Source organism: Haplochromis burtoni, unplaced genomic scaffold (genome assembly GCF_018398535.1).
Source record: "Haplochromis burtoni strain Fernald_Lab_line unplaced genomic scaffold, NCSU_Asbu1 Contig_22, whole genome shotgun sequence".
NCBI lineage: Eukaryota > Metazoa > Chordata > Actinopteri > Cichliformes > Cichlidae > Haplochromis > Haplochromis burtoni.
Window position 1 is genome coordinate 3,546,232 of NW_024582383.1, and position 16,436 is coordinate 3,562,667.

The 16,436-nt window shown below is 40.0% G+C and overlaps 3 protein-coding genes across 4 annotated transcripts in view; 2 read left to right on the forward strand and 1 right to left on the reverse strand.

Annotated features, from left to right (window-relative positions):
* Positions 1-1,734: 1,734 nt before the first annotated feature.
* Positions 1,735-4,937, forward strand: LOC102294620 (lysozyme C). The gene is made up of 4 exons (XM_005917020.3): positions 1,735-1,936; positions 2,251-2,409; positions 4,608-4,686; positions 4,770-4,937. Exons 1-4 carry the CDS (start codon positions 1,810-1,812, stop codon positions 4,834-4,836), a joined length of 432 nt encoding a protein of 143 aa, XP_005917082.2. The 5' UTR covers positions 1,735-1,809; the 3' UTR covers positions 4,837-4,937.
* A 5,938-nt stretch (positions 4,938-10,875) lies between these two features.
* mbd2 (methyl-CpG binding domain protein 2) overlaps positions 10,876-16,436 on the reverse strand; it is a 39,196-nt gene continuing 33,635 nt past the window's right edge. The window contains exons 8-10 of one of the 2 annotated variants that reach the window (XR_006054142.1): positions 16,089-16,266; positions 12,268-12,580; positions 10,876-12,158 (exon numbers count right to left, since the gene is read on the reverse strand). The gene's annotated coding sequence lies outside the window, so the exon portion shown is untranslated. Of the gene's footprint in view, positions 12,581-16,088; positions 16,267-16,436 lie in introns of both variants that reach the window. The other variant, XR_006054141.1, reaches the window with a different exon arrangement.
* LOC102294315 (lysozyme C) lies at positions 11,046-13,211 on the forward strand. The gene is made up of 4 exons (XM_014332004.2): positions 11,046-11,217; positions 12,314-12,472; positions 12,826-12,904; positions 13,000-13,211. Exons 1-4 carry the CDS (start codon positions 11,088-11,090, stop codon positions 13,064-13,066), a joined length of 435 nt encoding a protein of 144 aa, XP_014187490.1. The 5' UTR covers positions 11,046-11,087; the 3' UTR covers positions 13,067-13,211.

Here is a 16,436-nt window from a genome sequence, read left to right on the forward strand (position 1 = left end):
GGACTACACAATAAGGAAAGGATTCTGGATCAACACCATGCTGCAAACTTGTGGCCATAGTATGTACAGTATTCTGGAAAAGGCATAAAATGTCACTGTATGTGTGTGTGTGTGTGCATGTTTTATTTTTATATATTTTTTAATTATTACTCATGTCATAACATTTTCCCAACATGCCCTGTAAGGACATGAGGCGAAAACAGTGACAAAAGGAGCAGTGTGAGAACAGGTAATAACAACATATGTACTGCGTGTGAAATGCAAGACGATTCAACCTACCATTTCTGTCTGCCGTTTATTTACTTTCCGGCTCTTCGAAATGTTTCGGCAAAATGTTGAGGAAAAGCACCGGGTATTTTAAAATGGACTAATAATGAGGTGGACAAAAGGAGCTATGTGAGGCTGCTAAAGGCAGTGGATCCCTCACCAGCTGGAATAAAAAGAGCACAGGTAGCAATAACACATGTACCAGTTGTTGGATTGCAGAGTTATTCAAGTACAAAAACAATAATAAACACAATGTTTTGGTTCTATGACATTTTCTATCATTACTTTTTTATGGATTAGGTGCAAGAGTTGTTAAGTGTGGATAATTAAATAATAGATTAATGCAATAGCAAATTGTGCCTTGTTCTCAGATGGACAGCAAGTGGAAAGTGATGGATGAGATGAGGAGATGGAAGGAGAAAGAGAGGCGAAGAGTGTTTCACAGGCAGAGCCTAGTTTATTTCCCACAGTTTGTTTGTTTTTTAATCTGTTGCCTTGTGGTTCCAAGCGCTGTCACCAAACTTTGCATTTTATTATTCTCTCATAGCACTTGTTTAATAAGCTACCATTTCTCCTATGGACTTTTGAATGCCTGCAGTCTCAGATCAACACAGCCCTGCCCTCCAGCACTATCAGCAGCAGGAGCAGCAACAACCCCACAACAGCAACATTGTACCCAATCAGGTAAAACATAGTCTACGTTTGCTTTGCATTGTCCCCACCTGATGATAATGATATAGTGTAATGTGATTCCATATTATTATTCTTGATGAATGTGGATTGTTGTTATTCAGCCTATGTGCCCTTTCAAACATCTCTGCACGGCCCTGATCATCGACAAAATGTCCCCATCTTTCTCTGCAGCAGATGGAATCATTACAACTGTTTCTCCTTTTAAGGAAACACACTGAAATTAATTATGTTAAACTCAGTTAAAATCTCTACTTTCACTGTTTATTATTTCAAAGATTGAAGAGAGATTTTGATAATTTTCTGTTTTTGTGGTCATTTTAAGGAGCTGATAGATGAATTTAAAATCACTGGTTGAATGTTTAAGGCTACTTTAGGCTTATTGAATCAAACATGATGTTTGTTTGAGGAAAATGTGGTCTCATGTGTTGCAAAAACAAACGGAAAATCTTTCCACAACTCTGGAATCTATCTCAACTTGACCAATATGCTTTGTTTGTCCAGCTGTATTTTTTAAGAATAAATCCACCATTGCTTGCTTTTCCACTTTCACCTAACCGTTCCCTTGTGGGTATTTGGGTGCTCTTATCTAGTTAGACCTTTTTTTTAAATACACTTTTCAGAGCTTTGGGATCCTTCTCAGCTGGATCGATATGCTTTGTTTGTCAAGCTCTATTTTTTAACCATATACCCACCATTGCTTGCTTTTCTACTTTGATGCAACCCTTCCCTTCCTTTGGGGACCTCTTATCTGAGCCTGGAAATCAACACCATTTGCAACTAAGCATTTTTGGCTATAAAAAGGGAAGCAGCAGCAGTTGTGGACACATTCGGACAAGGAAAAATACCATCATGAGGAGTCTGTTGGTTTTGCTCTTCTTGGCTGTGGCCAACGCCAAAATCTTCGAGCGCTGTGAATGGGCCCGCACGCTCAAGGCTAATGGCATGGATGGCTACTATGGAATCAGCCTTGCCGACTGTGAGTACTAGCATGTCAGCTTAGGAAAATGCAAGATAATTCTTAACTTGTACATTGTTACCAATGCCATGTTATGGGTAAGGTCATGGTTACCCATATGTGGAATTTTCACCTACTTGCTTTTTAATAATATTGGTGCGCAGAGAGTCCAACTTACCGATCTATCTTCCAACTTGTGTAACCTTAGTTTTTAAAATCTGTCAAGAATGTGATTCTGACCAAGCATTAATATATGAAAAACAGGTAAATTTTAGTTTACCTGACACTTAGCTTTCAAGTTGTCTATACCTCCAGCTCTTTTTTTCTGTCTGCAGGGGTTTGCCTCACCCGATGGGAGTCAAACTATAACACCATGGCCAAAAACACCAACAATGACGGATCCACCGACTTTGGCATCTTTCAAATTAACAGCTACTGGTGGTGCAATGACTACATCATCAACTCGCATAACGGATGCAACATGGACTGCAGTGGTCAGTCATGAGCCTCAATAGGTTTTTAGCTCAGGTCCTCTTGCTGTCTGAGTGATGGCAATCTTTAACCTTGTGAGGTGTTAGTCATCATAGGTCCTAACACTTACCTTATACTTTAAAGAAAAGCTAAATAAATTATTTTGGGGGGAATCAGAATAGTTTCTGATGGGTGTTTCCTGACTGCCAAGGATTAGGAGAACTTGGGAAATTTAATAAAACAAATATTACATTTTCTGCTTGTCTGCATGAGTTAAGGTTGAAAGGGTTTAGGGTTGGGGACACCATCAATGATGACTTAGGGCTGGTCATCACTGATTTCTATAACTGATTAAATTCCAATTCGCAAGGTCCTGATTCGATTCAATCCCCAATTCGATTCAGTTTTGACTCAGTCAGAAATATTATAATTCTGATCATTTATCAGTACATATCCATATTGTATATCTATGTATAAAAACTAAAGGTGACACTTGTTAGACTTCATTAGAGGTGTAAGCATCACACCAGATGATATCTGAGCATAAAACACAGAAAAACATGAAGAGGATTTTCCTGGCCTGGCTTTTTATAGCAGATAAACCTTAAAAATATTCTGCAACTGATCAAAAACTGAAGAAAACCATGGATAAACATATGAACATTACCTGATGATGCTGAAATGAAGCAGAACAAAGTTACAGAGGTTTTATTAGAGACACAGCTAAGCATTTTGCAATTTGACATAGTTTGTAAAAGTTTAAATTTATTCTGTATTGAACATCATACCGGTTTGTAATAAGCGACTCATGCAGAAAGTAGAGCTTTTTGATGGTAAATGGTTTCTGAGTACACTGAGAGAGAGAGATTTTTATCATGGTGGAAGCAAAACAGCCAAAGTAAGAGGGGATTAATGACAATGTTTTTCAAACATGAAGCGTAGTTTTGATCTTCTTTTGCTGTTGGTTCAGTGAATTTTGGTCAGAGAGTGACGAAACCTGAAGCTGCAGAATCTGTGAGATGTCAGCTTTCAGCACCCAATGGGGTGTCTGCATACGTGCCATCCGGTGAACGATCCACACTTTGTGCTTACATCTTTGTGCTTACATCTTTGTGCGCAATCATTTTACCTGTTCTCATTGCCTGTTTTAGCCGTTTGGCAGCTGTTGAAACAGTTTGCTGAGCTTCAACCTAAGATTCTGACATTTCTGGAAAAATACATTTATATTTAAAAATCGATTCAGGATTTAATGAATCAATATTGCATTATTCGAACTAAAATAAACCCACCCCTACATAGACCTCAGAAGGTTAAAGCATAAAGCTAATACTTTATAAGTTGCGTATCTGGTAGTTTTAAACATATTCTTAAATGTGATGCTTTAAAGATCAGGAGGCAGTCAAGACCCAAACAGAACCAAAGCTCCAATGGGATGCTCTGTGTATGCTGGCTACAGAAGTAGACACTTTTGTATACCCTCTATCCCTCCAAAAAAACGCTCTTACTTCTCAAATACTTACCTCTGTGCATGGGAAATTACTCTTAGTAAAAAGCAGCATGTTAAGTGCAACATTGGTACTGTCCATGATTGGTCCTTTCTGTCACTTGTATCTGTCTCTATCCTTATAGCAGCAGATACAGGTGGTTATAAACTGCTGCACAGGACATAAAAAAATGTTTACGTTAATACTCTATTGGTCTGCGAATACTGGTCTTAAGACCACTTTTGCTTTGTGTTAATTTTTATTTTAGATTTGAAGTTTACTACTGCTGTTGGAACAGCTGAGGGCTACAGGCTTTTGCCCTGATTTCTTCAACATTGCTTTTACAAGAGCAATAACATCGCAATTAAATTAAAATGAGAAGAGTGTACACTTTTCAGAACAGTTTTGCATTCAAGCTAGTTCAACATTGGTTAATTCTTAAATTCTTGACACAGATTATTAGTTATTTAGGTTGAGAATGTAAATGAAAGTGTACATGGACATTTCTAAGTTTGGGGTACTCTCCTTAATGGCAGACCAGTGCAGCATTCACAATACTGCAAGAAACTGCTTCAAACCACCTAAAATCCTGTCTCATTATGTCCTAAGTTGACTAAATTTTAATATTGTCATTTGACTCACTTTTTTCTCAGTTTCAGCAATGCCAGCTACAATTTTGATGTTTTACACTTTTGATTTTTACGTTGCTGTCCTTTTTTCCCCATTTTTGGTCACAGCGTTTTTGAGCGATAATGTCAATGCAGCAATCACCTGTGCCAAACGTGTCGTGCGGGATCCTCAAGGCATCAGTGCCTGGTAAGAATGAATCACATAACTGACAAACAGTTTCTGACTGACTGACCTCTTACTTGGTTAATCATACTTTTGTCTGGTTTCAGGTATGGCTGGCAATATAACTGTGAGGGTCGTGACCTCAGCTCCTATGTGAGTGGATGTGGTGTTTAGTCAGCCCACGGCAACAGGAGGGTCTCGTCCACATAATAAGATGTCCCCGTCTTCTTCTGTTTCTGTAATTTCTCAAATTAATAAACTGAATTAAAATCACAGCTTTCATTCTTTTCATGTACCTTTTTTAGGATTTAACCCTGAAAGTTATCATCAGTCATGACCCCAACCCTAAAGCATTCAATTGAAATATATAATAATCACGGCGGGATACGCCGGTGTGTTTTGCTGAACGGACTGAAGAGCAGACACTGAGAGAGAAGTTGCAGGTGAAACAAAAAGCGAGCCTTTATTCGGCTGGTGGCAGTTGATAAGCATGAAAACTATGACGCACTATCAAAACACTATGACAGACTATGGTGGGGATAACAGACGACCTGACAATGACATACAGAAAACAGAGGACATAAATCCACACAGGAGGTGATCAGGGGAAGTGGGAACACATGGGGAAACAGCTGGCTGACATGAACCTAATGACAGGACAGGGGAAGTGAAACTAAATACAATGAACAAAGAACACAAGATTCCTTCAAAATAAAACAGGAAACATGGAGAAAAATACAATCATCAACAAAATAAAACTAAAATACACACAACACTGGGCCGCAGACCCAGTACCATGACAATAATATTGTATTAGATTGTTCTTCCAAGTCCGAAAATCAGAGAAAAAGAAAATAACATAATTATTATTATAACTGGAATAAATAAAAATGATTTAGATATTACAATTCTGCTTTCTCAAGTGGGTAGGATTATCACCAGTGATGACTCAATGATTTCTGTCCATGTTTTAGCTACAACTGGAGACCTGTTCATGACACTAACAAGTGAAGAGGTTTGATGGGTGTCTGTTACTTTCTTTGTTCTCTGACTTCCAGGCATGGGAGAGCTTGACAAATGTAATAATATTCTAATATTTAACCTCCTAGGACCTGGCGTCCACATATGTGGACATCACATTTTGGGTTATTTAGACCAAAATACTCAATTTTGCTCTACAAGGGCCTGATATCCTTTTACGAGGACATTATACTACTACAGTTCTATTGAAATTTTAAACGAAACAGAATGTAACCTATGTACAAAAGAATTTACTTTTAATTTATAATTGTATGTTTTAGTACAACATCTACCACTTCTACCTGCAGTATGCTGCTTATATATGGATAAATATGGTGACATACTTGTGAGTGACAGCAGGATGGATAATTGCATTAATGATGCTGGGCACTGATTGGTGGGTAATTCCTGTGAATAGGGGTGTCAAAACTATGGTCTGACAGCCAGAGCCTGATAGATGGTCTAACCTGGCAATCTAAAGGAGCTGGCAAGCTCATTTACACATGCAGCCAAGCTAGACTTGGCTGCATGTGTAAATTGCAAAGAAGGATTTCAGGCTTCTAGACCTTGTTGATAGAACAATTGGAGATTATGTATCGGAATTTCAGGAGCAGGACCACGTGTCACGGGTTGCCAGGGAAAGCCGTGTGTGAATTATTTAGGACCCAAGAAGTGGCAGCTCTGGTGCAAGTGAGTTTATTAAACAAATGTAGATACAAACAGAAATGACGAGGGTGAACATGAAACTAAGAAAACCTAAACTGGGAAAAACTAACCAGAAACAGAGATGCAGGGAGGCACAGGGAACTACACAGGATGACGGACAAAGATGCAGACAAACCAGCAACGAGGACGAGGGAACACACTATAAATACACACACGAGCAATCAGGGGATGGAAAACAGGAGGGAAACACACCTGGGAGACATCACAGCTGACGAGGCAGGGGAAACGTAAACAGAACGCACTGACATCAGACAGAGACCTTCAAAGTAAAACAGGAAACGCATGCACATAATGACACAGACTCAGAGACGCGGACTAAACACAGAGACCTTACTACACTAAAGGGGATACACAAGCAGGGATGACACCAAACAGAGGGAACACAACTAAACCCTGGGAAACCCAAAACAACAGTCATAATACATAAAACTATTAAAAGTAAAAGTACACAACCAAAAACACTGGGTCACAGACCCAGGACCACGACACCACGCCTCCAAACATGCTCCTTCCGGTTGTCATCTATATAGGTTCCCCCACTTCTGCAAGCTGTTCATTCTCTTTACGTGCCCCGCCCTCCCTCCCTCCTTGTTCTCAATTCTTTAACTTCTTCACTCCTATTTAGTACACGGGGATCTGCCAGGGAGCTGTTGCCAGTCCCCTTCGAGGCCTTCCCCAAACCGCAGCTCAATTCATGTCCAAGCATTCACCTTTACCTACTAAAACGCTGTCAAACCTAAAATGAGGACGAGGTGAAATTTTTCATCCTGAAAGTTTTGCCGATGACCTGGTTAAGACAGGATTGTGTCATTAACAGAGGTTGTTAAAATTTCACCCAATAAAGCCTGAAGTGTAATCAGTATTAAAAGCATTTTTACTGATAGGTCTTAACTTATACTGATCCAATCCACTGGTGAATACAATAGGATTTATCTGGCCGATGAAGTAAAATGAATTTCATTTTTCTGCCATACAGAGTGTCTTAGCCGTCTAATCTTGGCTAGTTGAGCAGTGTTAACCCTGTGAACTCTGTGAAGCCATCACTGGTGATGACACCAATTCTATCTATCCATTCATTCATTCACTTTTGCTTATCCTTTTCAGGGTCGCGGGGGGTGCTGGAGCCTATCCCAGCTGTCATAGGGCGAGAGGCGGGGTACACCCTGGACAGGTCGCCAGTCTGTCGCAGGGCCAACACACAGAGACAGACAACCATTCGCGCTCACATTCACTCCCGCATTCACACCTATGGGCAATTTGGATTAATCGATTAACCTATCCCCACAAACTGCATGTCTTTGGACAGTGGGAGGAAGCCGGAGTACCCGGAGGGAACCCACACAGAAAGACCCCGGCCTGGAAATTGAACTCAGGACCTTCTTGCTGTGCGGCAACAGTGATGACACCATTTCTAACCCTATGTTTTTGGAGAAATATGTAACTGGAGTTAGAGTTGGGATTTTTTGATAATAAAAAATGCAGGTCATGTGATCATTATTAGTTTGCCTCTGATTGCCAAGACTTCTCTTAACAGAGAGAACAGAGGGTTATCACCACAGTTAACTGAGCTCATGTTTCCTGTTGTACTAGCTTAAGCTATGTAACTTCATTCTAATTATTAATTACTGAATGACTACTGTTTACCAAAACTTCATGTCCTGTACTGGGGACATAAATATGTGTGTTAGTGTTCTTGATTCATTTTATCTTATCTCAAATATCTTGGTTTCTGCATAAAAATCAGATGTTGACCTCTGTTATTTCCCCAGTGTCCAGGTAAGGGTAGGAATATAGCTCAACCTGTAAATGGACAGTTATCAAATTAAGTTCAGCTCACCATTAGCAGTTTATATGGATTCATTTACAGCATCTTCCCTTATTTTTATACTTGTTGTTCTCTCATCTGTACTTTTGAAATTCCTGTCACACTTAACTCTTCCCCAAAGCATACACCACACATAATGTTCGATTTGGGCAGCAGCCCTTTTATTTGCCCCACACAAACACACTGAGGTTTTGCTTGTTCAGCCTGGGACACAGACACTACCCTGGTGGCTCGTTGCTCCCTTCTGTGTCTCTGCTCCTCACTGTCAACATCAAACACAACTCAACGCACTGCGTCACCCTTCCTCTGCAGCGGGCCACAGACCACGCCCCCGCCATAATTCCCTTCATTTTTTCCTTTGTTTAGACAAAGTGCTTTTGAGAGATGTCAACATGGCAATAAACTGTGCCAAGCAAGTTGTTAGGGATCCTCTAGGCATCAGAGCCTGGTAAGAATGGATCATATGATCATCTGATGTGATGTGATGGTGCTGCTTCACCAGACTGATGATCCTTGTGTCTGGTTCCAGGTTGGATGACGTGATAACTTTGAGGGTCATGATCTCACAAAGTATTTGGCTGGATGTGGTCTTTAACCAGCACATAGAAACAGGAGGGTGTCATCAACATAATAAAATGCCCCTGTCTTCCTCTGAAGCATTTGGGCTGTTTCTGTGTTTTTGAGCTAACTGGAGTGAAACACACTGAGATACTCAAACTAATAAACTGAATTAAAATCTTGATTTTCAGTTTGTGTTATTTATCGTTTCTAAAATATAACCCTCGATGTCATCATTAATTCATCATCAATTAAAATATGTCATTTTTCATCCCTCCATCTTTGACATTTATCCAGTTCAGGGTGACAGTGGGGCTGGGGTCTATCCCACCTCCCAAAGGGCAGAGTACACCTTGGACAGTTCTCCAATCTGTTGCAGTGCCAATACAGAGAGACCATTCACCTCTGTGGGTAAGAGAGAAGCCACACAGACACAGAGAGAGTATGCAAACTGCACAAAGAATAGCCACAGAGTGGATCTGAACCTAGAACTGTCTCGGTCATGGGTCGGTGACCTAGTGTTTTGAGTTTTGTACTTTTACATTTGATTTTATCATGGTTTATGACTGTTTGTGTTTTGGTTTCTGTCCTAGTATTTCTAGCTCCCTAGTTCTGTAGTACTTCCTGAGTTCTAGTTCTTAGGTTTTGTTATTTGGTTTCTCGGTGTTAACTCTGTGTCTTTCTGTCACACATTTCAGGTCTCTATATTCTGTCTCCCGAGTCTCTGTTAAGTTTACATGTCTAGAGTTCAGTCGGTGTTTCCTGTTTTACTTTGAAGGTCTGTGTCTCATGTCAGTGTTTCTAGTTTGCTTCCTTTGTCTCATCCTGCCTAATTACTCCCAGCTGTGCTCTCCTTTTGTGTCTCATTGCCCTTGTTATCCCTCAGTGTATTTAAGCCCTGTGTTTCTCTTTGTCAGTGTTGTGTTCTCCCTCATGCTGTGTGTTCCCTTGTGTGCTGCTCTGTGATGTTTAATTTATATTTTCCCAGTCTAGTTTAGTTTTGTATAATTTCCTTGAGTCAGTAAATAAAGCTGTATTTGAGTTTATTCCCGTGTGTTGTGAGTCCTGCATTTTAGGTCCAATCTCCTGCCTGCCACACAGCAATCCTTGACAAGAACCTTCTTGTTATGAGGTGACAGTGCTAACCACCCTGTGTATGTAATTTTTGTTGTATTAAATTATCCAAGTCTTTAGAGTCAGAGTTCCAAGAAAATAATCCTTCAACTGAATTTTTTTTCAAAAAGTTAATTTTCCTTTTCTCCAAACACTTTGGGTTATCACCAGTATGAAAGCCTGTTTCCACCACTTAAAAAAAAAAAAGAATTTTGAAATTTCGAGTTAGCGCTGCCAATCAGTAATCTACGTGAATGACGACGTCATTTCCTTGTTACCCCGGAGCTGAAGCCCTCAGCTACAAATGCTACAGCTAAGCTACCGGTATTACAGCCAGTCATGAACGCACAAATTGCTGAATAATTTCAACATGGCTTCACAAATGCTGAAATCCTTGTGTTATTAGCTGAATCACATGGTGTTACTATCAGCAAACGTACTCTCGAAATCTCCAATTTGTTGCGATGCGGTTTTCAGTGAGTGTTCCTCTGCGCCATATCCTTCCTAACAAGAAAATGATGTCATTCACATAGATTACTGATTGGCAGCGCTAACTCGAAATTTCGAGTTACTTTTCTCAAAATTTCGAGTTAATAAGTTGAAATTTTGAGTTATGGATACTTTTTTTCTAGTGGCTTAAACGGGCTTCCATACACCAGTGATGACTTAATGATTTCTCTTTTAATTCTTTACATTATTTTTCACTGTTTGAGCTATAACTGGGTAACTACATAAATGCTTGTTATTTTTTGAGAAATATCTGGAAATTAGAATAAAATTTGACTTACATTTGGACTGAAATGTGGCAACTTCAAGTTGTATCCATTATTGTGTTCACTTTTAAAAGCATTTTATATTTTAGTCTTTTTTTAGTGCAATATTACATTCATGGTATGATTCATATGGTCCTGTGGTGTAAAATCAATAATAAAGCTTTGTATGCTTTGTTTCTGCCATTAGAACTGCTTTAAAAAAAAAAAAAAAACCTTCCTCAAACATCAGTTTGTCTCACTCTGATTGATCTGCTTTGTTTGTCTGTCTGGAATTTGTAACCATGAACCCACCATTGCTTGCTATTTGCTTTTGCGTGACTCATACTCAGGTCCTCTTATCTGAACCTAGACAGTTACAACTCAGAAAACTCAGCAACAGCTCTGGACAAATTCAGACCAGCAGAGACACCATGATGAAAAGTCTATTCTTTTTGCTCTTGGTGGCTGTAGCGAACACTAAACGCTTCCAGCGCTGTGAATGGGCCCACAAGTTGAAGGATAGTGGAATGGACGGCTACCGCGATGTCAGTCTGGCTGACTGTGAGTATGACCTGTCAGACTGCCTGGTCTCACACACAAGAGCTAAATGACTTCACATGTGAATCCCATGCTAGGCACTTTACGATCAGCTTGTTATGATACACACACTATGTGTGTGTGAATGGGTGGATGACTGGATGTGTAAAGCAATTTGGGGTCCTTAGGGACTAGTAAAGGGCTATACAAATACAAGCCATTTTTACCATACTTGTTACAGCTTGTTACTTTACATTACGTTCAGTCTGTTGCAAAAACACATCATTTGTTCCCATTTCTTTGGCCGAATTTACAAAAATGCCAGAAATGACCCAATTAGACAGGCATAAAGAAGTGAAAACTGGTCTTATGGATCAGTGTTAATGTAGCTGACCATTAATTTCCATCACAGTTTTCCTCAACAAACTTTTTTCCTAAAAAAATAAATAAAACAATAACTAAATATAAACAAACGAAGGAGGACAAAAACTGTGATGAAATGTACTGACACTTTTGTCAACCAATGAAAATGAGATTAAAAAAAATCTTGGAGATGTTAAATCTTGGAGATATTAAGCAGAACTAATTAAGTTGCATAGAAGTGTGGGACAAGCTTGGAAGTGATCCAATCAGAAGCTATTTCCTTGTGCAGCAAGGTTAGACCAGTGACAGTTTAAAAGTATATTCGTTGGGTTAGACGTGAACGATTGAGCTGCCCCTGGAAACGAAGCAGGTTTGGAACGGGCATCTGTAAAACATGGTAGAGGCTTTGTCATGTTTGATGGTACTTTTCTGCATTCATGATTCCATCCATGTTGGAAACTCTGTGTTGAAACTCTCCAACACCACTGTCCTCAGAGTTGAATCTGCCATTAAATACCATCTGGAAGAACTCTGATTGGTAAGGCTTCAGTTTTCAGCATGATAATAATCCCAAAAAAATTGCCATTGCACTGAAAGTGTACCTAGTTAGAAAAAAACACAGTGGAACACTATTAGTTTGGTCTTCAAATATGATAAAAATGTGATTCTGGTGAGACAAGTGGATAAATGAGAAAGTGTTGGTTTTAATACCTGACGTTTAGATTTCAGGAGTCCATGTCTCCTGTTTTGTCTGCAGGGGTTTGCCTGACCAAATGGGAGTCAGGCTACGACACCATGAAGACGCACCACAACAACGATGGATCCACTGATTTTGGCATCTTTCAGATTAATAATCGCTGGTGGTGCAATGACAAAATCATGTCTTTCAGAAATGGATGCCAAATCAATTGCAAGGGTCAGTGATGAGCCAGGTCTTGTTGTGATCTGAATGATACCAAGGTTTAAGATTGGTTCATGGCATGAGGGGTTGTTAGAACTTCATCCAAGCAAAGAACCTAAAGATCTGCATAAAAAGCATTATTACTGAGAAAATCACATCTTCTATCAGTTATTATGCAAAGGTTATACTGGTCCAGCCCACTAGAGATAAAATTAAAGTTTTTCTTTGTACTTCACTGTTTTCCAAGCTTATACAATAAAACGTGTGTCAAAGTGGATGGATTAATACCTTTTCTCCTGTGTTGTACTTGTTTTACCTCAATCACCACATCTTAATTGCCATCATGTATTTACTTTTTTTAATCACAGACCTTTTAAGTGATGATGTCACCGTGGCAATCAACTGCGCCAAACGTGTTGTTACAGACCCCCAAGGCATCGCAGCCTGGTAAGAATGAATGATGTGATTCTAAAAACTGATGGTCCTGCTTTTTCTGGATAGACAGTCATTTGTGAAAGGATTAACTGCGTGTCTGGTTTCAGGTATGGATGGCGTAATCACTGTCAAGGTCGTGATCTCACACCCTATTTGGATGGATGCGGTCTTTAATCAACACATAGAAACAGGAGGGTGTCATCGGCATAATAAAATGTCCCCATTATCTTCTAAAACATTCAAACTGTTTCCATATTTGATTTTAAAGAAGTAAAATATACTTAGTTACTAAAACCAATAAATTCAGTTTAAATCTTGACTTTCAGTTTGTGTGGCTTACCATTAGAAGATTGGAACTATGTTTTGTTTTGTTTTTTACATTTCATTGTTCTCCTAACTCTTTACAATTAGGTTGTCTTATTCTAGGCTAGTAACACAGACTGGAAAATTAGCCTTATGAAAACTTAAGTACAGTAGCTTCAGTAGCTTGAATCATTAATCATTCTCTATCTGAGTCTCAGTCTCTCGCATTGTTGTGGAGACATTTTGGCCCTCTCTTCTTCACAACAGTGCTTCAGTTTATTTAGTTTGTGGGTATTCGTTTATGCACTTAAGGTCCCGCCTTTGAATCAGGTTGGACTTTATCCTGGGCAGTGTAACATGTCAATTCTTTTCTTTTTCAGTCATTCTGTTATAGACTGGGTCAGAGGAGTTCCTGGTTAATTCAATGGCTGTAAGTTGCCCTTGTACTGTGGCTGCAAAACAACCCCAAATCGTTACTCTTGTATCACCTTAATTCACGCTTTGTATTAAGTGTTTGGGCCGATGTGCTGTGTTTGGTTTTCATCAAATGTGGTATTATGCAATACGGCCAAACATCTCCACATCTAATCTGTCAAAAGAGCATTGTTCCAAAAGTCTCATAGATGGTTCACATGCAGCTTGGCAAGCCTAAGTAGTGCTGCCATGTTCTTTTTAGAGAGAATGGGCTTTTTGCACTGTCTGACCTTGGGATGAATTTAGTGGGATGTCTAGTACTGGGGATGCTACAGACCAGCAATGTGCAAAAAATTTGCTTTGACAGAGGTGCTCACAAGAGTCTTGTTTAAGGCCACAAAGCATGTTGGGAAATTCTGTGAAATTTGTGTCCAGAAACACAAATCGTTAGATTAACTGTTGAGACTATTTCACACACTGTTGGGTGAGAAGCAGTTGCACCCTGGATGGGTTGGTGGACTGTAGCAGAGCATGTGCTTAAGCAGCACCTATCAGCTAAAATCTTTAATAAACAACAACAGTTTTTAAAGATGTTTCCCATGGAAAAGATATATATAAATCTTGTAAAGTTTGTATCTGTCTTGTGTGAAACTTGTATGAAAAGCATACAAGTGTGAAAACAGATATAAGATCCCTAGAAAAATCATATAAATGAAACTTGTATGTTTTGGATACTTACTAAAACAATGTATGAAAGTGGGCACTTTCATGAGTAAATCATATAAGCCTTATATCATTCACTATATGAAGTAGGCCACATCTGATGCATCTGATAAGTTTTTTATATTTCTTTTCCATATGGGAAACAATTAGTGGATTTGATTATTTGGACCTTGCTCAATATGATGGTTCAAAATCAGATTTCACAAACCTATAGTGGAATACTTTCTTCTTTTCCGTCTACAGTCTGCAGATGCAGTCAGTAGCGATTTTTGATACGGATGACACAGGCGGTTGCCCGGGGCGGCATCGTGGTGGGGGCAGCATCACGGGCATCGGCAGAAAAAAAAATTGCTCGTACTCATGCTGCCCCGACGTCATGCCAGCACATACTAGGGATGGCATAGGCACCGATCAGTTTTCTATCGCCCATTTGCTGGGAGTAAGGGCGCCCTAGTTTGCAAGGTGCGCCTGCTGCTTGCGGCACAGGGAGGAGAGGGCGGGGCGGCGGGGGATTCTCTGGCTGGCTGGAGCAGCGTCTAATAACCAACTCGCAAAATAAAACAAAATAAAAACAAAACAACAAACAAGAAAACACCAGACATTATGATACAGACTTATAATTTGTACCAATGTTTTTTCGAAATTTTATACGTGAAAAGTGAGCACGAGAGCCCTCGGTGCGCCTGCTTGCTGGTGAAGTCAAAGTAAACTTTATTCTCATCTATGCTACATACAGTCCAGTATAGGGCTTTGGAGCGTGATGTCACGGGAGGGAGGCCACGCCCCCTCTCGCCATGACAGTAGGCCAGACAAAACACACGGAAGCATCAGCTATGATTCGTACGCACTGTGTTGTCGGTTGCAACGGTAGATCACACGATAGGGAAGGCAAGAAGCTGGAAAATGGGCTCTCTTTTCATTGTTTCCCCTCCTGGAGGCAACGGGAGGGATCTCATGTATCCGATAATACTAAACGAAGACGTCAGGCTTGGATTGCAGCGGTCAGACGAGCGGATATCAAGTTCTCTGCCATCCCCAAACGAGAGCAATTGCCCACCTGAGAATTCATGTTGAGTGAGTAATAGGTAGTTTGCGTAACAAATTCAAAATGCTACACACTACAATGCCAATCCGATTACTCATATCATGTGAGAGTGAAGACAGCACTGATTGATAAGATTGTTAAGGTGTGCTGTGTTTTGGTGAATATGTGCCCCAGTGTGGTTGTCAAACCAGGGCCAAATGAAACTTGCTCTTGTTGAATATTCATAAAACTGCTGTGTTGCATGTACAGTTCATTGTAAATAATTGTACTTTCTGTAAAGTGGTTTCAATGAAACAGAAAGAAAAGTATGTTTATTTTTTTTTTAATTCAAGATCTGTTCACATGTACTTAGCAAGTACATACACATGAAATGCAAACTATTTACATGGCAACACACAGCTGGCATCAATCATGAATCGTTCATCTAGAGCAAATTTTGGGGCAGCTGCTGAGGAGAAGTCAATGTTATGTGCAACCTCTGGCTGTATCTTGGTCATATGGTCAACGTACTTACAACGTGGAGGCTTAAAAACGGCCAAATCTTGTACCCAACAGTTTTTGAATCAGATGTGCGCCTCCAGGGATTTATAATTACGAAAATGATTTCCCCTATCGGGATAGGACAACGGTGGTAGGCTGTCTGGGTTTCTACTCCACTGCCTTATTTCATACGGGTCCACATTACCGATGCACGCTATTTTTTCCACGTACCGTCTCTTGGCGTCTGGGCGCAATCGGTCACGATACAGCCCTTTGTCTTTTGCGCTGACTTTAAGCATGGTTTTGGCAGTACAGCTTCCAACACAGTGTGTTTGTTTTGATTTGTTGCCTTCTGACATGGCACATCCCATCCCACAATGCACTACGGCATGACGTCAACTCCAAAGCCCTATATAGAGAGACGAGACGACGAGGCTCCAGTTACAGCTGTGCAAGTAAACAAACAATAAATATAAGAAGAGTAAGAAAATAAATATACACTTTAGGACCAGGGGTAAAGGGATCAGAGGGACTGTTCACCCAGGGCGCCAAACAGGCTAGGAAACCGCCACTGGATGC

What these genes read in the sequence shown, in the direction of transcription:
- LOC102294620 (XM_005917020.3), top strand. Translation starts at nt 1,810, where the DNA reads ATGAGGAGTCTGTTGGTTTTGCTCTTCTTGGCTGTGGCCAACGCCAAA. An exon ending in TGGAATCAGCCTTGCCGACT is followed by an intron (nt 1,937 to 2,250) that starts GTGAGTACTAGC and finishes TTCTGTCTGCAG; the next exon opens with GGGTTTGCCTCACCCGATGG. An exon ending in ATGCAACATGGACTGCAGTG is followed by an intron (nt 2,410 to 4,607) that starts GTCAGTCATGAG and finishes TTTTGGTCACAG; the next exon opens with CGTTTTTGAGCGATAATGTC.
- LOC102294315 (XM_014332004.2), top strand. Translation starts at nt 11,088, where the DNA reads ATGATGAAAAGTCTATTCTTTTTGCTCTTGGTGGCTGTAGCGAACACT. An exon ending in CGATGTCAGTCTGGCTGACT is followed by an intron (nt 11,218 to 12,313) that starts GTGAGTATGACC and finishes TTTTGTCTGCAG; the next exon opens with GGGTTTGCCTGACCAAATGG. An exon ending in CCCCAAGGCATCGCAGCCTG is followed by an intron (nt 12,905 to 12,999) that starts GTAAGAATGAAT and finishes GTCTGGTTTCAG; the next exon opens with GTATGGATGGCGTAATCACT.